Raw genomic sequence first — 27,084 nt, 5'->3', positions numbered from 1 at the left:
AAAAAAAAAAAAAAAAAAAAAAAAAGAAAGAAAAAACTGCCGCCAGCCTTTCTGCCGCTCGGATGCACTCAGCAGACTGCAAAGCAGTGAGGTCCTCTGACAAAAAGAGCAGAAACCGCGGTGCCAAAAATCCCCCCGGAACCCTTTAAAGTACTCAACACCCCCCACGCCTTAAAAACAGCCCAGCTCAGGCTGCGGGGCTCCGGCGGCACAGAAATCGATGAAATCAATCCAACTTTTGATTAACAGCACAGAGGATTTAAATGGGTAGCTTCGAGTGAAAAGCTGCTGGACTCTCCCCAACAGAACCACTCCGGGTTTGTCTTTTACCAATATCTAGGTCAATTCATCACGTTGAGGACTTGACGCAGACGTGGGTGGCGGGTGGAGGGGGCTGGATCTGCACAGCGGTCAGCATATCGGCTCGGTCGTTTCCTCCGAGCTGCAGTCCATAAAAGTTAATGACCCCACGAAGCTGAGAGTGGCCCAGGAAACGGCCACACACCAGCAGCACTCAGACAAACGGCTGTCCGGTGGGGACGCAACGCTTCCCTCCCCCCACAACACACAGAAACGTTTCTGAAGACGCATTTCAGGCCACAGATGAACGGACGGGACGAGGTTTCCTCGCCGTCTCCTCAAATATCGCACGCTCTGAGCTGCAAGGCCTTCTTACGCAACTCCCAGACTTCTGCCGAGCTGCCAGAGATTTCTGCGTGCGTGAGTCACTGGGCCGTGAGGATCATTTCACTGGTCAGCAGCCAGAGATGTTCGCGCCGTCCCAAACCTAACTCGCCTGCATAGCCCGAAAGCAAAGAGCCGAGAAACGGGCGGGGAGAGAAGTTCTCATGTAAGCGTCGCCTGATGCTCCTATTGGAGAGAAACACCAAGAGGTGGAAGCAGAGGAGGCCAGGACAACGGGAACCTGACTGGAGAGGCGGCTGAACTGTGTTCACACTACATCTGAACAGAACATGCTCAGCGTCTCATCAATCTGATGCTGAAAATATTACCGATGTGTTTCCTACCTGCCTGAACTACTGCCAAGCCGTTTTAGGTAGACGTCCCAGCATGAAGCCCAGACTTTAGACACAGGTCCTTCTCCTCTAATGGTGTCCTCCCTGCAGCGGCTCAATGATAGAATTTTAAATTCTGATAGAGATCAATAATCAAAGTGTTAATGACATTGCTCCAGTGCACCTTAGGGTGTATTCACACCAGCTTTGTTTAGTCTAATTAAGTCAAACTCTAGTTTGTTTGCCTAGAAAGTCTGGTTCGTTTGGGGAGGTGTGAATGCGCAATGGGATCAAAAAAGCAAAATCTGGTCCGCCGTAGATGAATCATGCTTTCAATATCCTTAATCAGGAAAAATGTGGTATTTTTATGGAGGCCAAAACCACACAACAATCAAACAGTAACTTCCACACAAACACAAAAGACGGAGGCCAGAGTGAAGCTCAGGGTTTTATGGGGCGTGGAAACAAGCTGGGTGGCTGTCTTGCTCTACTTGGATAAAAAAAAAAAAACTGAAGCCTATTTTAAAACACACAAACTTTGTAAGTCCGAGCGGAATAACAGCTGGACATTTCACATCGGCTTCCCAGTCAGACCGCATCTCAGAACCGCGTTCTGTCCAGGTCGCTCGCTGTAAGCCACAGAAACCCATGAGATTCCTCTGCAGCCCACAGCTTTAGGGTATGTGATTTTATAGAAAATAGCATCAAAGTTGTGGTGTTATGTCTACCTCTGACCACCAGGCCGAGTCATTATCTTAATAACATACGCCATAAATCAGGAAATGAAGGCTTAGACCTCGTTTTAAACACCGGGTTGAGAAAAGGATACTTGGAAGGGCCTCAGGCTGTCCTGAACCCTGAACCTGAGGTCCAGCCTGATGTTTTCCACCAATCAGAAGAGGAGTTATGACCTTCAGAGGGAACGCAGACACACAGGTAGACGTCCTCAGTCAAAGCCAAGCCTGATTTCTTCAGCGAGTTAGCATTGCTCTACATGCTAGTGATGTTTTACCCAAGGCCCAGGTCCCAAACGGCCCGGCGCACAGAACACGCAGATCCCTGCCATGAAGTGAGCCGTGTGGAGTGCAAGCCAACTGGGAATCCGCAGAGACTTGTCAGGATAAAAGTTCCTGCTTGTTAGCAGCAGCAGCAGCAGCAGCAGCGGCATGTGGACCGCAGGCGGACTGAAGCAGCTCCTCCACAGAAAGAAGAGACGTCCAGCTGGGTTATGAGCTCCGTGGTAGCAGCTGGAGAGAGGAGCTAAGGTTTGATCCAATGTCCAGGGTTCCTTCACATTTTATGTCAAATTTACATTATTTAATTATTCACATTATACATCTCACTTAAAAATCATTTTAGAATATATGAACCCATTTTATTTAGCTTTGTTTTTATTATTACTATTATTGTAATTTATCACTATAGGGATTTGCATTGTTGTTGCGCAGTTCACTCTTCCTACAGTCTGCAGTTAGCGCTTGTGGAAGGACTTCTATGTATGGGAAGCAGCTTTAAGTGTGTTTTCCCACCTGATAGTCCATTAGACTCTGTTTTGATTGGGGACCAAAATTGCAACATTTGTTACATTTTCAGCTGACGCAGTTCTTTTTCACACTGCACAGAGTCAAATGATCCAAACCCTTTGAAAAACCTCTTCACCTCCTCGCCTGGGGTGGCGCTGCACCAAGAACTAGTGAAAGAAACAACATGAAAACCTCCAAAGAAGGCACTGGGTACAACTTCCTTCTTTTGCAAAATATAAACAAGAATGAAATATTGTAATATTTCAGTGGTTTTAGGATTTATTTTTAGTCTTTGGTGGAAGACCATCTCTCCCTCCAGATTTCCATGTTTGTTTAGGTTGTATTTAGGTGCCAGAGTTCACTTCAACTGAATGGAGAACTGGGTTAGTAGGCGGATCAGAGTTCACGTTTTTGGTTCATATTAGAGTTCGATTGCACATTCCCACTTCCCCAAGTGAACCGGACAGTCAAGGCAAACAGACTACACAGAGCTGCTGGGAATGAACCCTACCGGCTGTTCCAGTCTGTCTGGAACAGCCGGGCTCCCCTCCAGCTCCGACATGATTCTTCCTGTTTTTAGAGTTGAAAACAAATCTGAAATACCTCACCAAGTGTCCCAGTAACAAGTCCCACGCCTGCAGATGAAGAGAAGTGGATTTCTATCTGCACTGTTCTGGGTTCCAGCTCTAATTTGACCGAGAGGAGAGGAGACCTGACTGATCGGTCAATGCTCTGCTTAACCGCAGCGCCTACATGGGAAGCTTAAAAAATTTGATTAAAAAAAATATAGAAACTATGGGGAAAGCTCGAACAGATTTGGTAGAACCCTTTCAGTGCGACCTGGTAGTGTTGTGTTGTGTTGTGTTATGTTATGGTGGGCAAGGATTCCCCCACAAAACTTGCTAAGTCCAGTTGTTGGGTGCTAAGTCAGTCATTCATCCAGCGACCCGTTGTATTTTTAAGTTAAAAAATGTTTATGGCTGACAGGAAATTTGAAAATATCACTTGACAATCGTGTTATTGAGAGATTAATACCTGAACACCAACTATAAAGTCTTTAAAAAATGCGTACACTTTAAAAAGACTTAAATAAATAAGCAATGCTTAGCCTGGTGGGGGCACAGCCTGGTGGCCCGCCAGGCTGATAATACACTGGTGGGAAGCCCTGGTGGGTTAACTGGTTGGAAAAAAGACGGGTTTGCAGCAGCAGGTCTTTCAGTAAGAAGGATCCATTATTTTGTAGAAATCAGTTTTCCCTCAACATTAAAGTGTTTTATTTATAAATTTAGTTTTTCAAAAAAGCTAAATCATGACTGATTTAACTTCCAAGGAGGTGAATACTTTTTATAAGGACTGTACCTAAATTGGCTTTAAATGCAGTTTTCAGATAGGCTGAAAACTGCCTATCTGAAAACAACACTCTGTCCTGACATCGTCTTTCTGGCTCTTTCTAAAACCGTCTTTCTAATCTTGGACAGTCAACAACTCTGGCAAAACTTTCTATTTTTATTGGCCGGAAGCAAAAACCTGCCATCTGTCTCCTTTGTTTCATTTCTGCTAATTGTCACAGCATGCTTTTTCTTCCTCTTTCTTTCCTCATTTGAAATAAATAATTGCGGGCTGCTTTGTCCTTCCCTCAGCGCCAGAGCTTGACGTTTGGTCCGACATCGTCGTGTCCCACTCCAAGCTGTCTTTTTGGTTTGTTTGTTTGTTTATCGGACGTTTGTTTCCCTTCGTCATTAATCATAAATGTTGCCGCGTAACAGCAGGAGGGCACACTGAGAGCTCTGATGTTGTCAGAAAACATTACAATATAATGACAGAAACAGTGACTCTGCTGTATAATTTTATTCGTAACGGATGCAAAACAGTGAGACCTAAAATTGAAGAGCAGGTCAGTTGGTGCCTGTGTGCTTCCCTCTACTAGGGGTCCGCCTCAGCTGGTGCAGCTTGCTCTTACAGAGCAACTCTGTCCAGTAGCACTAGTCATGAGCTTGTGTCCCTTAATCCGGAGCTAAAGCTAAGATTAGCCCACATACACACCAAGAAGTCACACACAGGACCACCCCTCCGCGGACGCACGCGCACACACACGGACACGCACGCGCACACACACGCACACGCCACACACACACGCACACATATACACAAAGTCAGTAAGACCAAAACATGACTTCAGCAAGTACAGTAGGTTCGCCTACTCGGAAAACAAAAACACATTAAGAAGCTCCTTTAAGGTTTTCTTTTGTGATTAACAGAAATCAGAAATTCAAATGCAGCAGATTGCGGTGATCTCAGTAAGGAGATGATCCTAAAAGCTTCCCCGTCTCGCTCTGTGCGATGGGATCACCGCTGCACAGAAACCTTCCTTCCTGTTGAGCTCATTGTGTCATAAAAAAAAAATCTAATAAAAAACGACATTCTGATCCCAGTGAAGCTGCAGTAGATCACAGAGATCACTGACTCCATTATGATCTCATTCATCATTCCTGTAGTCGCAAGGTTAAGGCTTCGGCTCAACTTTGATCTCCGGCTGCTCGGACAGCTCCGCAATTATCCCCCCTCCCCGTTTGATGGCAACGCCAGACTTTTGCTTTCCTTTCAACAAATACATCATGGTTACATCACTTCCCATCGCATTGAGGGGAGAGGGGGAAGAATTAGAAGGACACGCTGGGACTCTGTGTGCATGTTAAGCTGTGTGGACGATAATATGGTGACGTGACTGTTCAAACCTGGAAGGTCACAAAAAACTGAGACGTTTTCCTTCCTTTCATACATCAAGACTCTCTCTCCCCCAGATTCTTCCTTAACTACTGATTCTGGCTGATTACATGTAAGCACAGCCCTAAACTCCTGTTGTCACACAACACATAAACACTTCCATCTCCTCCACCTGTTTAGTAAACACACACACACACACAACACATATGGCACAAAAGGCACAACTAAAGCAATGCACAAAATGCTGGGTTGCTGTCTGAGTGGCCATATGGTACTGTGTGTGTGGTGTGTGTGTGTGTGTGTGTGTGTGTGTGTGTGTGTGTGTGAGAGAGAGAGACTCAGGAATGTGTAATGTTTGTTTACCCAGCAGAGGTCTTGTAAAGAAGCTAGCTGCTCAAACAGCGTATGCTCCTCGCCGTTTACGGCAGAGTGTGGTTAGGCTAACGCCGGCTAACGTTCATTCAGCGCTGCATGGAGGGAAGCTATGAAATAATCACTTCAGCTCTTTTCATGCTCACCAAACATTCGTATTCTTCACTCAACTCGAAGGTCTTTGTACCAGTGCATGTAACTGACCCATCGGCTTTGCTGTGCTTTGAGTGGCTCAGCAGTCAGGTTACTGCTTCGGTTGGAGCCCAGCCTGACAGTGTTTTTCTAGATGACAGAAGTCTGTTGTTTAGAGGGCGATGGGGACATAGAATCTTATTATATTGTTTGCTGCTGTTGTGATAATAAAAATCCAGATGAAAACCTAATGCATGGCTGTGAATGAATGGCACAGCAATCACAGTGCCTCTTGAAAAGCGTTCCCATTTTAAATTGACTTTGTCTAGACTTTACTTGCTTAAAGGATGATTCATATAACTAAAGTGCATGCAGCACAAATTTACTCATACTTGTGGAACAAAGTGCAGAAAATAGTAAAAATAACATTTCCAGTTTTTCACTTCCAGTAAAATAACATAACAGTTTGGTTTTATTGTTTTTGTTTTTTTTAACATCATTAACAGATTTTATCGAGGAGATGATGAATGGAAATTCTTATTGCGATAAGAAATTTTCACGATAAACGATACGATAAATCGTTTATTTCACTGTAGTTCCTCTTTAACTGCGAGGCTGGAGCCTGAGGCCTCCACTGTTCAGTCAGCATGCAATGAGGGCCAGACTGACTTAAAGCCCTGATGGCGCGCGTGTGTAGGCTTTGATTTCTGTTTCCAAGGCTACCAGGTGACATATGCTGGCTTGCGATAGTCGGACAGTCTCTCACATGGGAGTTCAGGAGGTAAAGGACGCGCGGCGAGGACGGACACCTCGGCAACGCAGATGGCAAACAGCTGCGACCCGGGCACGGAGACGCCCCCGCTCCGCCCTGGCACCTGAACGCTGCCACGCCTGACCGCGGCTGACCAGAGAGCAGGCTTGTGTGATCATGCCTCAGAAGCCTTCCTCCTCCTCCTCCTCTTAGCATTGACTCATTCTGTGAGAGAATCTCAGCCCCCCCCCCAGCAGACAGCCAGTGGGTGTTCCCACAGACTGAAGAGGAGAGAGGGCAGATATCCGCCAGACGAAGCGTGCCTGTCAATGCGGCGAGCGACTCACACACTCCATCATATCTGTCGCCAACTCTCCGCTGCGTAAGCACAAATCCCAAATGCAGCAGGTGACAAAAATGGAGAAACAAGGAAGTCATTAAACAGCCGCTGCTGTGGAGGACAAGAGCATGACGGCGAGCGTGTCCCTGTCTCCAGGCCACGATGTGGTGGTCATCAAGCAAGTCTTGCTCCTCTCCATGCCCCCAGACGGCAGGTCGTTGACAATCTAAGCTAGATCCTTTACGTTGCTTTCCTTCCTGCAGAGGCTTCGTCTAACAGAGAGGAGCTCTACGAACAGCCATTCAGAAGGGATGAGTAATGACAGCTTCATTTAAGCTCCTCACAACAGAGAAAAGGAGAGCAAATAAAGAGTCGAGACTCTGATCAAGGGCAGGAGTGGCACAGAAAGAGTAGGCGAGTCCACAGAGTGTGAAGTGTGGCGGCTGGTGAATAAACATCTCAGTGGGGCTGATGTGCCAATAGATTTCCCTTCCTGCTTCAGTAGACGGGTTCACATGAAGGGTAGGAAAATTACAACAACTCCACAATATTATCACAGCCTTCATAAAGCAAGATAGCATGAAGGGTTAAATTAGCCAAAAGGAAGTGGACTGTTCAGCAACATGCAACACTTAATCATTACAGCGGCTAACTCTGAATCAGAGTAAAAACTAATGTATGGTTACCTGCAAGTTAAACTCTGAACAGACAACAGGTTAAATTCTGTTCAAGGGGAATATGATGTTTTCCAGCTACATAGTGCCATTTTATAGCACTGTGTTGATTTCAGTTTTTATAAAAATAGTGTACATATCAAACATGACTGTAACGCCTTGAAATTGGGGCTCTGTCTCTTTAAGAAGCTCCTGCTCTTTCTGAAGCTCTGCCTTCAGGAAGTCATCACACCACTGTTTCTCCATTAAGCCTTTAGCAACGTTTTTACCAGCGTTTATCAGAGAAGTAGCTCCTATAATGAGCTCAGCAGATGCTCAGTTCCACCAGGTGTTTGCTAATTGATGCTGGCTAGTCTGAAGGAGCTGGGTGGGGGAGTGTTGGGGCAGGGGAGCGCTGTGATGCGGAAACTTGGAAGCTGCAGCTCTGAGGCAGAGCTTCGTGCTTGAAGGCGGGGCTAGGTCCACCCAGACGTTCTTCACAGCTGAACGGTTGCCATGGGAGACTGAAGAATTTCTCAAACATGCATGAAATAATTAAGGCAACACTCCTGGTACTCTATGTCTGTGGATGCATAATAGAGCAATCATAATCCCACAAAGACAAATATCGCTCTTGACAAACATTTCCATTAGGGGTGCAACAATTTCTCGGCCGGTCGATTTGAACATTATTAATTGGAATTCATCAAAACAACGATAAATCAGAATTAGTACCATGAAAAGAAATGCATGACAATAAGTGATACGATAAATGCCCAACAGGAGACTTTCTGCAAGTGCCTCCTGTTTTCTCATGGTTCTTTATCCTCTAAACACTTTCACTGGAGACATAAAACCACATATTTTTTAAAAGCACCACATAGATTTGAGTCGGTTGCAGTTGTGGCGAGAACAACTTGTTGAATCGTGATGGTTATGACCTCTGCTCTAGGCCCAGATAAAAATCAAACTGCTGATAAAACAGAGCATGCGCCATTTCCTCCGACTCCAAGATCAATTTAACACAAACGATAAAATAAATAGGCTCCATATGAGAGGCTGAATTAGAGATAAGAGTTTAGAGGCTTTGCTGAGAGGCTGAGGCAGTTTGAACAAAGACGAAGCTCTTCCCGCAGCTTCTCCTGAAGCTCTGCGCCTCTGCCGCCAAGCCCCAGTTGCTCTTACAATGGCACTGAGACACAGAGCATGTGTCGCCCATCTGTCAGACAATATGTCAACACAGCCATAATAGCCCTGCTAAATGCGGCTCCGGCCTGTTAAAGCCCTCCACGCCGAGGCGTCTCCATCTCTTTCGCGTCTGCCGCTCAGCGTTTCCGATCACTTTAACATCCTTCTGACTGACGGCGAAGTTAAACGGCGCTTAGATTCCAAGCAGAGGCGCTTAACCCCCCTTCATTCCCCTAAAAAAAAAAAAAAATCAGCGCTACCGTCTAATCGCTATCAGCCAGGAAGTGCTTGGCATTGCTAAGAGATAACCACTTCCTGTCTCTCTCTGGTGTTCACTCATATCATTCAGAAAAAAAAATATTCAAAACAAAATGTGATGAAGATGAACTAAAAAAAAAACTAAACATTTTGAACGAGAGGCAAACATCAGATTAAACCAGGCTGAGTCTACAAGCAACTCCAAGTCAAAGCTGGACACGTCCAGAGACTTTGGACACTTTATTAGGTACACCTCACTACTGCTGGAAACATGATCTTTTACTTTTAAATGGTGATTCTCTGTCTGCTGCTGCAAACTCCCACATGCTGTGTGTTTGTGGATGATATTCCTCATATATCGGAGCCCATCCAAGCACTGAAAAGATGCTTGGAACAAATCGATGCTTGGAGGTGCCATAACATTTTCCAGCTGAACAGAAACAAAACTGAAGTTTTTATTTGGACCAAAAGAGAAACGATCTAGAGTCAGCAGCACACAGATTCAGGTATTACAGCTGGAAACTAGAGATCAGGTCAGGAACCTGAGAGTGGTGATGAACTCTGACCTGAACCTTCATCGTCACATACAGACAGTTACAAAGTCGGCCTTCTGTCACCTGAAGAACATTTCATAAAGCAAATGTTGATTTGCTTGATGAGGTTGATGATAGCAGTTGGCAAAATATAAAGTTTATTGCTTGTTTTATAATTGGTCTTATGTTTTTATGGTGTCTGAACTGTCTTGTTGCTGAAATGTTACACATTAATAAACTTGACTTGACCTCTGTTGTGATGACCTCTGTTGTGATGACCTCTGTTGGGCTACTTTACTTCTCTAGAACCATAAACCAGGTGGCCTCCATCTTCTTACATCAAACAGGCCTTTTTGTACTCATGTCACTCAGTGGACAGGTCAACTTAAATCTCCTTTCTTCCACATTACGACTCTCGATCTAATCTCCAGCGAGTCGTTTTTACCATATGTTACAAAAGCAACGGAACAAGTGTGCCTGACAAAGTGGCCGGCGGTTCCATATTTCCATCTGTGCGAAACACAAAGCAATTCAGCCTGAAACTTGCAGCGAAGCGCATAAAACATCATTTCAGCCAGACGAACGGAGGGGACTGGATGGCGAAGCGCGAGATGAAAACACGAGCGCGTTGGACTGGAGGCTGGGAAAAGCACAACCAAACAGAGGAGGAGCCGCGTCCCACAGAGACTCGCAAACATTCCAGTCACAGTTCCCGATCACACTCAGTTCCCCCAGACGAGCGGAGCCGAGTGCACCGCCGTCCAATTAACAGCCAGTTGGTTTGAATGGATTACTACCTCGTTAGAGCCTCCGAGTCTTTGTAGGTGTGTAACCACCTGGCAGGCGAACACACTCCACAATATGTTGGCTGACTTCACTCTACATTGCTTGGGTACTGCAGTACAATAGCCACAAAAGTGCTTGTTACTCTAGGGGCCAAATTGAGTTCAATCTGGAGAGTGTTAGCAAAGAAAAAAAAGGGAAAGAAAGAAAGAAACTATGATTCTGGGCAACCAGGTGGCCGGAAACTGATTTGGAATTACAGCGGTGTGTCTTTTGAGAGCACAGGCTAAAGGAGAGGCCTGCTGTTCGACTCTGACGTCAGTGAACCACTCAGTGGAAATCAGTGTTGTGAGGAGAACGACATGGGATCAAGTGCAACAACGTCCCTGACCGGACGAGATTAAATCTGATCCTGCGATTATTTTCTGTTTGTTTGCGACTTTAAAGGTTTAGGCCTTGAACTGGAGGACATGACCATCTTGCTGCGTCTCAAAGGAATCTCTGGTCAGTGAAGGACGGGTTTGATCAGCGTTCATATTTTAGATTTTGAAGGAGAATTGTGAAAATAGCAAAAGGACGTTCCAGAGCAGATGCCAACCTTAGCGCCAGACTTCACTGACGTTTAGCCATCAGTTTTACAATCAGAATAGTATGTTTGGGTCAGTCCAATGACGTTTGAGTCGCAGTTCCATCGGGCTCAGTAGCAGAGGTGAAAACATGATGCTCTGAGATTCACATAGCTGAATTTTTCAACATATTCACACACACACAAAATTCATGGCAGTCTGGTTTATCTTGGTGATCAAATTGCTTTACAGCCTCTAGTGCATAGCAAGGCTGGAGAGGAGGACTACTTTCCCATGCCATAATTTATTCCAATGCCATCGATTTAGATTTTTTAGGTTCAGTAAGGAAGCTCCATCTGAGCAAAGGAGCCTGTAAAAGCCAGTGTGGGTTATGGATCAGTTACAGCTGAGGCTAGAGGACAGCGGAAGCTACAGACCTTCATGTAGACTCTGCATGAATCCGACGTTCAATTAAGCTTCTTAGCTAACCTTAAGATGAAGTTTTCGTTACCTATAGTCAATAATTCAGCAGCTGCACCTCATCTGTAGTTGTTGAGAGCACAGGTTGATCTATAAACTCGTCCACGTTCACAACGCCACCAGCAGCAGCAGCAGCATGCTGAACGACGGCTGCTGAAAGCAGAAGCGGCGCCGCTACCATGCGGGTGAGCCGCTGCGTCTTCTTAATTGCGAGGATGAATGCGTGAGCCAGCCTCGCCTAATTACATTGTACGTGTAAATTTGATCTTAATTGACCTGCCGCGCAAAGTAAAGGTTAATTAAATAAAACTGTGCTTTGCACACATCTGCCTCGGCGTGGAGGACGGCCGGCTGGAAGCACATAAGGAGAGGAATGATTTAGATCTTTAACAGAGACGTTAAGAAACATGTGGGTCTGATAACGGAGGTGTAGAGGAAGAGAATTCACACAGGCCTTCGTGTTTCCATTGGCAATGGGCCCACTGCTGGGGAAAAGAGAGAGGCCTTGAGGCAGAAAACAAGCTTATCTTGTGGATCTCACTAAATATTTAAGACCATGTTTCATGAGTCTTACTCTGGAACCGGTTGAGCCTGCTGATCCAAATCATGTTCTTCATTGATGCATATTTGAGGAAACTGTCAACAATCAGACCACCGGCTAAAGGTACTTATTTCCTTTTTAATGTTGCTAATATTTTAATAAGCAAATGGTTTCTATACATTTACCAACACAAATTTCAACGTTGTGGCAAACACTAGTAATCAGCCACCAACAAGTGAAAAGCCACGTATTCAGAATTTGCAATAGGAATAAATACATGGAAGAATCAATGCTGACCTGGATTATTCTGCACTGACTAAAGGGGAATTATTATGATCTATTATTTTATAACACAATCAAGTAAGTGTGGTTCCTTCAGATCTTATGAAAATGCTGTACATGACTTAAAAGAAATTTGAATTTGCAATGTCATGCCTTGAAATTGGGTCTCTGTCTCTTTAAGAAGCTCCTGCTCTTTCTGAAGCTCCGCCTTCAGGAAGTCATCACAGCATGGCTCCTCTACTAACCCTTTAGCAACATTTTTACCAGCGTTTCACTGAGTAGTAGCTCCTATAACGAGCTCACCAGATGCTCAGTTCCACCAGGTGTTTGCTAATCGCTTCAGTATGAAGCAAAGCTCAAAAAAGTTGAATTTACATGATAAAATAATATAATTAATAAGCTTGATGCACAATATTTCTCTATATTTATGAATGCGCGCGTGTGTGTATGCGTACACGTATGCGATTTGTAAATGTATATGTATGTGTGTGTACACACACACAGAGATATCCATATAGTCCCAGCAAATAAATGTGTATGTGTTTATATGTGCACACATCAGTACTCTTTTGTACATTTATATTGATATTTTCATATTTATATATCTAGTTTAGCTTGTATTTTGTTTTTTCTACACTGCTGTTCTTTATTCAGCTGTTTTTCATTTCTGTTTCTCTTTTGTTCTGTCCTCTTTCTGTCATGACAGCTTGAATTTCCCACTTGTGGGACTAATAAAGGATTGTATCATCTTACATTGTCTTTGAGTCATGGAGTCTTTAAAACACTGTTTGGGATTTGAATAACCTCTATTTTATTTGTAAAAACAAAAAAAGGGGGGATTCCTCACTTTTTAAAAAACACATACCTTTTATAGACCCAACAATAGGCATTATCAAGCAAAGAAAAAGTGGAGATTATTCTAAAATTTCCCTTCTATGGCCTCAAAACATCTGCTAGCATAGGGGGTTTTCTTTTGTGACAATGAAACCTCTTCATCTGAGGCTTTCTCAGCAGTATGTCCAACATGAACATTTTGAAAGTAACCAGGGAGGGGGGAATCAGTGGAAGAACAGCTGCTCTGTGTGGGAGGACGGAGCCATAAAACTCCGGGATGTAATCTTTCAGGCCAGCGGGGGAGGGGGCAAGGTGGGGCTGAGGGGTGGGGGGAGTTTTCCTTATGTGCTGCACAGAGGGTGATGTTTTTGCAGCAGGCCCACAGCTGTAACACAGGTGACTGTGTGTGTGCTTTGGCACGAAGCGTGGAAACTGGTTTGGAGTGAAAAGACTCCAAACTCGACGGGAGCCAAGTAGAGAAAGAAAAGAATAAAAACTGGCGAGGAGAGTGAAAAGCAGCGATAAAATGTAGCTGAATCCAAGCACTGATTTCGGCAGGAAGCGACATCATATTTATCCACAAGCGCGGAGGGAGCGACGGCGTTGTCGCGAGTGACTTCTCGCCACCTCTCTAAATGTGGGTGCGCGCGCTGTGAACCCACTGTTCAAACTAATTACACACACACACCACATCTCCGCCAACATCTGTTAGCCAACATCCTTGTTGGCTAACAGAAACCTGCTGCGACCACAAACTCTGACTCAGACGACAAGGACTTTGTCACCAACACACACGCACACACACACGCACGCACACACACACGCAGCGTCGCTCAGCTAACTGGTGATTTCGCCTCGTCTCAGTTGGTGTGCACCGTCTGTAACGCTTCGATGCTCTTCGTCAGGAGCAGCCCGAAGCTCAGGCCAGGGCCCAGGCAGCAGGAACATGACCAGGCCCGGCCGATACGGTGTAAAAATAAAACCTCAGAATTATTCCAACCAGAACCCTGTATGAGTATATTATAGAACATTTATTAAAATTTTAGATAATCAGGCACTTTCCACTGTCTATATTAAAACAAACAGCTCAAACTTAAGAGACACTGAACTCTTAAAAATGGTATTTTGACTTTTTAATTGTGTTCAGTATTTAGATTTTATTTTCCTGAAGATTAGGAGTTAAAGTAATTCAGCAATTTTAAACATACAGATAGATTTTATGGGAGCATAAGACCCAAATAAATAAATAAATACATCTTTTTTTGAAAATACTTCTTAATATTTATATATATTTCTATCTAAAGTGCACTTTTTCTAAAGAAATTAACCAACCCATCAGTACTAAAGGGAATTTCCAATTTTCTTTGAATGCTGCCATTTGTCATCTGTCGCTAGGCAGATTAGCAGACTGGTTTGCCACTTTAAAGCAGGATTTGTAAAAGTAAGACTATGATAAAACTATTATGAATGAATGTAAAATTTAACAAGTCCTAACATTGCCAGGGGTGAAACCCAGAAAGAACTTTTTCTAAACAAGAGCCAGAACCAGTCTCAGTCAAATCTAGATTAGGCCTTCAAGCTGACTTATTAATGGTAAAAAGCACTTCAGCAACATGACATGCATCAGAAAATGCACTACTAGTCATTTCCATTAAAACAACATGTACACACACACACCAGTGTGTATCTGGCTGCAATCTGCCGCTCCACAGTGTAGGATCCAGCAATCCCTTCTAATGACGTCTGCATTTTAGAGATGCTTTTTACGTTAAAGGCGCAGTATTATATATTTCCCAGGCACACATTCCTATTTTATATAACTATGTTAACTTCAGTTGTTATAAAAATCCTGTATATATCAAACATAACTTCAAAGAAATTAGACTGTGTAATTTCATGCCTTGAAATTGGGCCTTTGTCTCTTTAAGAAGCTCCTGCTCTTTCTGAAACTCCGCCTTCAGGACGTCATCACAACATTCCTCCATTAAGATTTCAACAACACTAGCAGCTTCACACACAAGGTAGTTTGTATGAAAAGCTCAGCAGGTGTTGCTGCTGCTAGTCTGGAGGAGCTGAGCTGGAGACTGCAGCTCCGAGGAGGAGCTGAGTGTAAAAGGCGGAGCTTTGTGAGAACAAGCGTTTAGTCATCCCCGAATGGTTGCCATAGGAGATTAAAGGATTCCTCAAACATGCATGAAAGAATCAAGGCAACACTCCAGGTATGTTTTTGATGACGGAATAACAATATAACATGATGTAAACCTTAAAAAAATCAACTCCACACCAAAGCACTACTAGTGTGCATCCAACTTTAGAAATTTGTATAAAAATTATACCCAAGGTTTCCCCCAGAAAACTCGGTAAGCCCAGTGGTTGGGCGCCCGGGCAGTCATTCATCCAGCAACCCGTCGTGTTTTTGAGTTAAAAAATGTTTAAAGTTGACAGGAAATTTGAACATATCACTTGATAATTATGTGTTATTGAAAGATTGGAAGATTAATACCTGAACACCAACTGTAAAGTCTTAAAAAATTGCAAATATTTTAAAAAGACGTAAATAAATGAGTAATGCTTAACCTGGAGGGAGCACAAGTAAAGCCTGGAGGCCCGCCAGGCTTATATTACACTGGGGGAAGCCCTGATACCAATATGGAATTACACAGAATGTCTTAAAGTCTCATTTAGGTATAATAATATACTTTCAGCTGGATGCCAGAATGTCTTAACTTACACGTTGCAAAAAAAGCTGGAGACATTTGTTAAAACAATGCCAGAAGAGCTCTGTTTTAAGCTTACGTCAAGCTAGCTGCTAGCTCAACATCAGAAGATACCAAGAAAATGATTGTTTCTGCTTTGATTAAGTTAGTTGCATTAAAGTGATCATTTGTAAATCTTACTGAACAATGTGTGAAAGGACTTCCCCACTGTGTTTACATCAGCTCATATTCTTCCATCATTAACAATGTCTGTCTGAACTTTTATTTTCTTTAATGATAAAAATAACCCAGCAGCAGAAGCCTGGGTTTACTCCATGTGTAATAAAAGAAAACAAATCCTGATTTTAGAAAACTACACAAAGCTGTTGTTATCCACAAGCAGGAGGCAACCATTCAAGACTTTTTAATTTCATTTTCAGAATGACTACGAGCGCAGATGGGATGTATATGAGTTAGCTGAGGATGTTAATTATGAAATCAAGGGAAAATGTAAACAAACTTTCGACAAGTGGATGAAAAAAAATGCTCCACTTAAAATTTGGCTCAAACCGCAGCCTAATCCCTGCATGGGAAAAACACACACAACAAATGAAGGGTGGTGAGTCAGCTGCCAGCCCTACAGTAAACGTTCACATAGAGAGCCGTCCCACATCTTCTAGGTAAATATCTCCTAGTAAACATGCCGGACTGCGTCGGTTCGGTCCCTCGGTTTCCCCGATCCGGTGGGTTTTACAGTCAAAATAAAGCTGAAAAGGGTCTTTCTCGTTTGTGTTTTTGGCAACAAGCTTTGCCCTGATTAAGCCGACTGAACACAGCAAGCAGCGACGACCTCATTAAGAATGCTTTAAGTACTTCAGGAAATATTCACTTACAACTTGCCCAACACCAGAATGAAAAGGACAGCGATGGCTTGACAGCTGAAAACACTGACTGCTCTCCTGAAACACCCAACATCCTGCAGGAGTACAAGTTCTTAGGACAAACTAGACAGAGGAACTTATTCAAGCAAATTCAGCTGCCAGCAGCAAACCAAGCTGATAGCTGGAGCAGGGCAAGATGCTCTTGTTATCTGGACAGCTGTCTTCACAAAAAATAGCTGGTAATCTCTTGTTTTTGTAAATGTTTGACTTTCTTATCACTTTTTAAAAAACAACAAAACCAGAAGGTGTGATGTTGCGGATGCAATCACAACTATTCATGCAACTTCACTCAACATTCACAAAGTTTTGCGCGGACCTACAATTTTCAACGGTCCACAACAGTTCGAGAAGTTATTGAGATAAAGGACATTACCGCTCTTTTTCAAGTTATCTAACTGTACACTCATGAAAGAACACATTCTCAAAGATCAATGCACTTTAAATTTTAATGGACATTTAACACCTGAACTGGAAGACATTTTAATTATCGAAAATAAATGAACAAATCAACCGAAACAAGAAAAATTAATTATGAAGTCTCTGTAAACAAAACTGTCTAGTCGAGACTGAAGACATTTGTCATCCACTGCTTCAACCTACAGGCTTATTTCAGAAATTTTAGATCCAGGCCGATATAATCGGATACTTATTTGTTGAATGATATCGGACCGATATGCAGTATCAATATTGTTGCACCCTACTTCCCACTATGCTACAAAGAGGAAGAAAAGACTGGAGAATTGGTCCTTGGATAACAGCTGTTTATGCCGCACAAGAGTCAAACAGCACTCAAAGGATTCAAGGGAGAATGTCATTTTCCAAAAACATTTACTTCTAACAATGGAGCAAATCCATGGTTGACTTCTAGCTGTAAATAGATGCGATTATCACATTATGCCAAGTGCAACATTTTTCTTACAATGAACATGACAAGGTGTTATTGTTGCAGAGGTCCCGACAAACACTGGATGGAGCTTTATCTTCGGAGCGCTGGCAGGCACCCTGCGGAGACGCTGGGGCCTGCTGGGGGGGTGTTTTCCCCCCAACATGATGAGGAGGGATGAATATTTCAGTGGTTCGGAGTAAGATCTGTCCGTTACATCATCTCTGTGTAATTGTGCGTGCGGAAAGCAGCCTCTCAGCAGATTCTGCTCCTCTAAGCCCCCCCACGGAGAGCCTGAGATTGTATAACGTGTGCCGCTCACTCACACACACACACACACACACACACACACACACAGAGAGCTGGCAAGGCCCCCAGAGACGGAGACATGTATGTTATTCCCTGCAGACCGCAGCCCCAATTCAGTCACAGTGCTGACAAATTGGGGGGAAAATATGCTAATTGCTTTTAGGATGTTGTTTAAAAAACTGCAGCCAATTAAGAAAGATTTACAAGGTTTAGCACAAGAGTAGGGCAAAAAAAGAGCCAAATGCAAAGTGGTACAGATTAACTGCTGTGCATCATTTTGGGACGTTGTTATGTATCCTAACTAGGGCTGTTGTAAAGGATTATTTTAGTAATCAAGTACTCTGTCGATTATTCTGACGATTAATCGAGTAATCAAATTTAAGAAATTGAATGAAAATTTTGGTATGGCTATCACTATAACAGCAGTATTAATATTGGCTATAGATATTGGTTAAAGTTTTAATATCTGTGCATTCCTAAAAATTACTTTTCTGTAGCTTGAAATAAGGGTGGGCGACATGAACTTGGAATTTTATTGTGATATTTTGTGATAACAGTAAAAAAGACTACTTATTACTTATTTTTTTAGGTAACTATATGCAGTCACAGCACCACAAACACAAATAACGTTCTTGAAAAATATTCCCATTTGCAATAGGCTTCTTCAAGACACCAATATAATACAGTCTTTTTTATATATTTTGGTATTTACAGCAGTAACGACAAAAGTATTTTTAAAATCTATCCATGTCTTTTTTTTTTTAACAACAGATGGATGACTGGTCGCACATGACTACAGTCAAAACCCTACTACACACAAATACCGCTCTTAAAAACTAACCAAACAAAAAGCCCAGAAGACAGTTTATGGATTATTATTATTATTATTCCATATTTCGCGTCATCCAGAGGGTCTGGACTCTCAGCTATTGAAAAGCTTCCTGGAAATTGTAACTTTTACCCAATCGCTAACGTTTAGCCGAGGCGTATGTAACGTATATGAAGCTTACCGGAAACTGACAACCATCCTGCAATGCCAAGAAAGAAGTGCCGAGCTGAAAGACTCAACTGTTGAAGTCAATTAAATATCTGGAAGTATGGCCAACATGGACCAAAAGGCTTTGTTCACTTCGTCTGCTGCCATCGCTAAAACTAGCTAGCTAGCTAGACTACAACAATTGACGTCATCGTTCACAACTTCACCTTCTGTTCGCTGATTGGTAGAAAGTCAGTGGGAGAAAGTCCAGACCTGGCACTGAAATTAGATTAAAATCTGAGCTGAATTACGCACGAAGGCGATGGCCAGGCTACTTCATAACACCAGTTACACCTCATAGTGAAATTTTATGTCTAAAACACCTGCATGTCATGGGATTAGCAAACATGGAGTGATCACAATTTAAACAAAACCAAACATGGATAATGAAAAACTGTGCGACCAATACCAATCCCTAACAACTACTGCCACCAGAGTCCGCCCTCTGTCAGATTCATTTAGACACAATGAGGCTGGCAATGCCGAGCCTCAGTGAGAGAAGCCAGCCACCGTTACCACAGAGAGCCCCGGGGCCCGCTCTGAGAGGGCCTTGGCTTCAGTAGAGGAGCTGCTTCCACACATCTAGGTCAGTGTTTCACACGTTTAATTAGGAACATGTGGAAATGCCTGGCTGGTCTAAACCAGGCTAAATATGCACAGCACACACTGGTTAGAGGTGGAAAAGGCAGCAACAAAAAAAGGTTGGGGATTTGAAATGGCCAGCTGGGCCATTAAGTGAACACACCCTAAGACAGGGGCCAGTTCTCAGGCTTTACTCCGTCACCTCAGGGAAAGGGACACAGTGGACCAAACAGAATTAAGAAGTGACACGTGCTACACACACACACACACACACACACACTTAACATAACCTCCTTGGTCTGAGAGTTATACTGACATTAAGCCTTCCTACTGCACCCCAGAGTGTCCTCGGAGGCCATGAGGAATGCAAATGGAGGCTCATTTCTCTTATTTACCGTGGAGTAGCCATGGTGATATGTGGCATCCAGAGGTTTACATAGCAATGCTGATGAAATGTTCAGCTGGGAAGTTTGAACTCTCCTCGCCGCCTTCATTAAAAAGTAATAACATATTGCCACAGGAAGGCCGACCCAGTCACCAGGCTTCACTTGCTGGTCACTAAGCAAGTGACGCCTGCTTAGTGCTTCACTAAGATAACAGTGATAAGAAAGACGAGTTAAAGAGAGTCTTTGGTGAAACAGTTGGAAGCACAATGGGAACATGGTATGATCAGTATGTGAACACATAAGGAGGCTGACGTCAGGTGTCATTTTTTATTCACCAGACTCTGCCTGTCTTTTCCGGTCTACATGCTAAAAACTTCAGAGTAAAGTGAAAAGTCATGGAGAAAAGATTTTGGACACCTTAAATTAGGATGAAACAACTGAAGTGCAAAAAACATTATATTTATTTTAATTGTACTTTTGTCATGTTTTGTCATTTTTAAGACTTAATAATTGGTGTTTAAGTGTTGTCAGTAATGTCTTCCAAAAACACATAATTACCTGGTGATAACCTCACATTTCCTGTCAACTTCAAACATTTTCTAACTCAAAAACAAGATAGGCCAATGGATGACTCGCCTTAGCTCAGCAAGTTTTCTGGGGGAAAACCTCAAACACACACATGTGCATTCTCATCTATATTAGGACTTTGTATGGACATCCATTAAGTTCAGTAACTGCACTGATGCCTAACCCAAACATTTTTCCTAGAGCTAGGGACAGACCGTTACTGTCTGTTTTGAACTTTAGCTGAATCTTAACTCACACCGACTAACGTATTAGGACCACACTTTGGTCCCCATAAGGCCCATCAGTCATACGGTTAAGAACTATGGTAGAAATTGTCCTAAATAGGATAGCTAAACAAGTACACACACACACACACGCACCCACACACCAATGCATCACTCTTTTCTGAGGATGAACTAGAAAAGTGAATGGCCTGAAGGCACACAGTGTCTCTTGATGTGTGAGTCAAACTAATGGACTGCTTCCTTCCACTGTACCCCCGACCTCTGCTGCTCACTCACTCATCCCATCTCCAGTGCAGCCGCTCTCTCTTTTCCCCTCCTCCCACATTTACTCCACGCAGTCCTGTCTTTGTGCTCCTAACCTCTCCATTTACTCCCCTCCCACCCTCGCCGAGCCCTTCTTGTTTTTGGGACACAAACCGCGCTGGAGTGACAGGCTGGAGAGGGAGAGGAGCCGTAAAACAAAACCACCAGGACAGACCAAGGATGCGATTCCAGCTTCTACGTTCAGAGCCTCGCAGGAGTATTTGTCCCTGTGAAATATTTTGCCGTGTTATATAACCACAGTCTCATTTCATCTGGACTTTAGGTGATGAGGAAGGCAGAGCCAGTTCTCCACCAGGAACAAAAACGCAAACATTTTTCTCACGATTTGATTCTGATTTTGAGGGTCAAAATCAACTCTTGAGTCGAGACAATTATTGAAAATGATTTCTGCTGTGGGTGTGCAAAGGATCCTCATGATCTACCCCAGTCTGCTTTGCAAGGTAGAGTGACAATTTTACATTTTAAATATCAATCCACGCTTAGATGAAGTTACTCCCTCCATCCTCGGTTTTGTTTTAAAGAAGTGACATGAATAGAACGCAACACGCTCCTGCTGACAGCCTCCTTTGTGGACCACAACGTTGCAATTTCCCAAAGTTTCTGACCATTTGATGGTCTTTGTAGTAATTTAGTGAAGAACTGAAAAAGAAAAGTACATTGTTTCTCACCCCGTCTTCTGTATTCATGTCACCTGCAGATACAAAGGCCGGTTTGGTGGAAGTGGACTAGTTGAAGTGAAATATCAACATTGCTGTCCAAACGCATTTCAACATAAAACACGGCCACAAACTTCTGACCACAACACTTCGCACAGAGCTCTGTACCGCTCAGTATACCGTACCTGGGCTCAGCGTATTTGCATTGTTCCCAAAGGGCTCAACGTTCACTATGCGAACTTTGCACACAGTCAAACTCAGTTTTTCCAGTAATTTGGTAAAAAAAAAAACAAGAGGAGTCCAAATGTTTACCTTTAATGAAATAACTCTCTCTTTAATTTATGGGCATCTCACACATACAGGATCCTGCTCTCCAGCTCTCTGTTGGAGGGGGGAAAAACCCGCTCGCACGCAATGATTACCATTGGTTTTAGTGGTCAAGTTGTCAACATAAAACCTTAAACGTATGATATATAAAGGAAATGGGGACGCAGTGTTTTGCTATTAACTGTCATCACTAGGACAGCTGGACAACAAAGTCCAATGGTTTCACATTTCACAGGCCAGGAAAAAGTTTTAATTAAAAAAAGTAGATCTGTTATGCTAGCTTGACTTTGACAATCTTAATATGTAGATGTGCTGCAGAATTCAGTGTGTTTAGATTCAGCTTTAAAAAAAAAAAGACTGTGGATGGTAAGTACAAGAATCGTGTTTTTGCTCTCCAGTGTTGCGCGCTGCAAAATTTCCTGATAGAAACAAGAACATGCAACATGTCTACAGGTCTCCATATGTGCAAACAGAACATATTGTTGGTTCTGAAAGAATTAGATCCAGGAAGTGTGTCACATTTTTCAGATTTTTATATCTTAGAGTAAAAAAAGGGAATACCATGTGCCCTATTTCTGCAACTTCACAACTATGCCCTGCTTTGTGTTGGTCTACCGTGTAAAATCCCAAGAAAAAACATGGAGGTTCTTGACTGGAAGATGAAAAAGAAGTGGTAAAAGATCAATACTCCTTCAAGACACTACAAATCCAGCTCCCACAACCTACAGGGAAATCAGGGAGCCGCTTTCCAAGCACCGTTCAGGATAGCCTATATTTAGCAGCTCATACGCCACACCACACAGGTCTAAACCTTGCAGATCGCACACGCCGAAAGACAAACAACTTTTAAAGTGAAGCCTTTCCTCACTGCGGTCTGGTCTGTTTCTGGATGAGGGAAGCTGGGACAATGAAAGGTGCCTCTCGTCCTCTGAACGCCGCAAATCTCAGACAAGCTGTCATATCCAACCAGAAACCACAAACCAGGGGCCGTCAGACTGAGCTGAATCAAGGCACTTGAATTTGGAGCGCTCCTCGACATCCAGGTTGAGGACGTTGTGTTTTTTATTTTGCTTCTTGAGGAATATGTTTTTATTTCATGCTTGAGGACAGAGAGCAGGAAGAGCAGCCTCACTCTTCGGGCCCACACTTGCGAGCATTTTGAGTGAGAGAGAAACAGATTGCTTGTGACTGCGGAGGAGAAGAAAAGAGCACAGTCGGGCTTGCCTAAACACGTTCCGTGACTTCCAGGCCTCGTCGCCCCCGTTAAACAGTCAACCATCTCTGCGACACCACGGAGCGGTCCCGCAACCAGTCGGCCCGCGTGGTCTGACTCACACGGTGTCGCCTGAGCCAAGCTCCTCCTGAATCAGGTGTTCAACTGTCTGTTCAGCCAATGAGGAGCTTGGTTCAAGCCCAGCGATTTGAACGACACCCAAGGACAGAAACGGCTTTGCCTGGAACAGACTTCCCCCTCTATTTAGTAGTAAAGTGGAGACAGCAAAATACAGCAGGTGAACGAAGCAAACATTCATGACATGTTTTCTGGCAACACTGGAAAATATGCAAAAAAAAAAAAATTTAAATCTGTTTTTGTTGCAGCAGGAAAACCTAACACTGAGGGTGTTTTCTCAGCTGATAGTCTGGTGGACTCGGTTGGATTTGGGGAACAAAATTGCGACATTTATTACATTTTGAGCTGGGGGGGGGTCGGCTTTCACACTGCTCTGTGCCAAACGTTGTAAACCCTTTGAAAAACCTGTTCCCCTCCTCGCCTGTGTTGGCGCTGCACCATGTTTGTTTTGGTTGTATTTACCCCATAATACCCTGCTCTTAGTCCACTTCCAGCTTTTGGAGCGGTCTCTTGTCCGTTTGTATTCACATATGGATTCGAACTGCACCGGAGTTTGTTTCAATTAAACTGTGGCCTACAGTTCGACTGTTCATTCACATCTCCCCAAACAAATTAGAGTTTCTTGGCAAACAAACTAGAGTTTGGCTAAAGCGAACTAAAGAGGGCTGGTGTGAATGCAGCCTAAAAAACTCAAGCTTCAACCAAAGCAGGCTCACACAGTGGAGGGAGAACATCCCATGTTAAGAATTAATTCTCCAAAATCAGAGTTGTCACAATTACTGGAACTTTTACATGTCGAAAAATCATACTGGATTCTAGAAACTCATGAAGCTGATGGCATGACCTAATTTCTGATCCACTGTGCTAATAAGTGACAACTTAGGCACACTCATGGAGCATTAAAATGACTATTTCTTAACTATCAAATGAACCTTGTACTTGAAAAGATAAATGAAAAAGTAATTCAGAACTCCAAGTGGGTTTGGATTGAACCAAGGGAAAAAAATGCAGAAATGCACTTGATAAGCATGGCAGGGAATCTGTGATGCTGTGGGCCCATTTATCTTCAAAAGACTTAGTTAACATGCATGACATTATGAAACCAGGAGATTTTAAATAAAATTTTTACAAACTTTCCCTGTAAACTTCAAACGAGTCATCCCTGAGTCTTGACGAGTCGTGATACCGATCATAAACATATGGAAAAAGCAGCATGAAACCCAATCAACAGACAATGTGCCAGAAAAAAAAACTGAAGAGGTCATAAGATAAAATTGACAGCAGGTGTTCAAACATTTGTGCCACTGGCAGAGCAGGATTTACAAGGATGTGGCCCCTTATCCCGGGCCCGTTTTGGTGCTCTATCCACTAAGGAAAAGTGTGTTTACTAATGCAAATTACAGCACATTAACAGGTAGTCCTACATAGCAGCCAATAATTCCATGTTGTTCCCACAAAAAAATCTACTATAAATTCATAATTTTCAAATATTTAAAATTTCCTTAAGTATTTGAAAATAAATAAACAAGTATTTTTATTTAAGTAAATTAAGCTGTATTAGGTAATACAACTCACCTAACTTGCACCGATGACTTTTATACAAAGTACAATGTTTGCAAAAACACATATTCAATAAAAAAAGAAAGAAAAAGTCTTTGGGCCACCCCCAAAACTTGGGGCTCTGGGCTACTGCCCCTGTAAAGTCTAACCAAGCCCACTGGTGAGTTTATAGAACATGATTATCATTTATGATAGCTTACACTACTGCCATAAAAATTTTAAGTTTTGGTAATAAGTCTTTACATATCTGTTATAGCGGAATTTTAATCATTTGAATATTAACAATGTGGCAAGCTTGTCCTTAACAAGATTACAACAACAGCATGGTTAAAGTTGCATCACTCTACTGTCATGTCTCCCTCTCTGCAGTCACTATTCCTGCAAGTAGCCTGGATCAGACTTCCAGTCACTAAGGAAGACCAGATGTGCAGTGTGCATGACTCATGACGCGCTTTGTGCCATGCCCCTTTAATCTCTTCATCAACCTGCCAACTGTCACTGGGTCAAAGCGCGCACATTTTACGGCCGGTTAATGTATGTTAGGGCGGCTGCAACAGGCAACGACAAACTCAGAACGAAACCCTGCTCCGTTTTTCTACCGTCACAAAACAACACTACTTAAATTCAAGGTGCTTTTAGGAAATGACTGCTTGTAGCCGAAATATTTACGGCGAACGGAACCACAACAGCACCACCAGCTCCAGAACTGACGCCAAGCTCTTCCCGCGTGCGTTTTGGAGCTGCGCGTGCGTGAGCGCGCGTGACAGGTCCTCAGGAGGAGTTGATTAGAAAGCCCGGCTGACCTGCGTTAGAAGAAGCGGCCACACAGAGGAAGAGAGCAGCAGCGGCACTTACTTTCCGATGACCTCGCAGAGCTCGTACACATCTTCAAACAGAATGTCGTCGTCCGCCATAGTCCGAGCCCGGCCGGGGATGAATTATCACCCACACCTCCACGAAATACAGACGTACCCCCAAACTGGTAACGCTCCTGGATGTGGTCACCGGAGGCCAGGGGCGGCTGACCGCTTCACAATAACAAACGACAGCACACCGGCTGCCTGGGAAGAGTTACAAAATAGCTTTCTTGTTCCCAGTTGTTGCCTCCGTCGTCGACCCCCCCACCCCCCAAAAAATAAGGCTGTGGTGCAGTTGGGGTGTCGGGACGAGGAGAGCTCAGCAGTCCAGTCTGAGAGCCCCCCCACCCCCGGTTCCGCCCCGCCTTTAGTTGAGCCTCCCGGTGTCTCAGAAAGCAAAGCTGTCAAACATGAGAAACTCTTCTTCTCCTGCTGCTGTGTCCGCTCCCTGACACTTTCCCTCGGCTCTGCATGTGGAGCTCAGAGAGGATGAGAAGCGGGAGCGGAGTCGGCGGACAGCGCCGCTCAGTCCATCAGAGTCGGGTTACAGCGCGGATCCAGGTGGGCTACGCTGGTCCCCACATCCACGGCTCTTTGCGTTACAGCTTCCCGGGATACGCGGACAGTCCACTCCTCCGGGTGAACTCCTCTTTACAGCGTCACACCCCGTCTCCGCTGCTCCAGCTGCACTTCTCAGACCGTCGGTTCACCTCGCAGTCCTCCCGGCGTCGCCTGAGCGCTGCTCGGACGCTCTGCTCCGCGGAGCTTCCAGAAACCAACGCTCCTCCTACTCGGCAGTTATGAAACTGCTCCGTCGTCCTCCATCTTGGCGCGTGCCAGATACGCGGGGCTTTCGGTTCGGTCCTATACGGATTTGAGCCAACATGGTGGAGCTGCGGCGCCATATACGTCGCTCTAAAACCGCAGTTTCTCTGGACTTGATCAATGGACGGGAATAAAGTGGAATTCCCAGCCGGAAACATTAGGGACAAGTCTCTGGAACTGTTCTCTATGAAATAAGTAAGTTATCTCACTTTAGAAGAACCGTCTTCATATAATCTGTGTGCTATAAAAAGGAGATTGAGAGGGTATAAAATATAAGACATTTTTAATACAAAACATAATGAGGTGTGTTAGTTTGGAAATATGTTTGAAAATGGTTACATTCCAAAAGCAACTATTTTTTTTGTATCACATCCAACCTAAATATTTTTGATTAAAGCTCCCCTGAAGGTTCAGTCAACCCTCAGTAGCTGCATTTCTACTAACCATATAACTGCACAAATTGACATTTCAAAAATTAATTCGCTAAATGAAAATATGCCAATTTCGGGGGGGGGGGGGGGGGGTTTTTTTTATAAAAAAAAAATATTTGGTGAGAAAAGGGG

At 43.7% G+C, this 27,084-nt stretch overlaps 1 protein-coding gene across 10 annotated transcripts in view; it reads right to left on the bottom strand.

The window, feature by feature from the left end:
• Nucleotides 1-26,489, bottom strand: part of caska (calcium/calmodulin-dependent serine protein kinase a) — a 148,607-nt gene extending 122,118 nt beyond the window's left edge. For 9 of the 10 annotated variants that reach the window (XM_015030685.1, XM_015030687.1, XM_015030689.1 and 6 more), the window contains exon 1: nt 25,695-25,753. In XM_015030685.1, the coding sequence (XP_014886171.1) occupies nt 25,695-25,753 (59 nt within the window). Of the gene's footprint in view, nt 1-25,694 lie in introns of all 10 variants that reach the window. The other variant, XM_015030684.1, reaches the window with a different exon arrangement.
• Nucleotides 26,490-27,084: the final 595 nt, after the last annotated feature.

This window comes from Poecilia latipinna, unplaced genomic scaffold (genome assembly GCF_001443285.1).
Source record: "Poecilia latipinna isolate Pla-1442-1.1 unplaced genomic scaffold, P_latipinna-1.0 Scaffold189, whole genome shotgun sequence".
NCBI classification, from domain to species: domain Eukaryota; kingdom Metazoa; phylum Chordata; class Actinopteri; order Cyprinodontiformes; family Poeciliidae; genus Poecilia; species Poecilia latipinna.
This window is presented reverse-complemented; position numbering and strand designations above follow the sequence as displayed.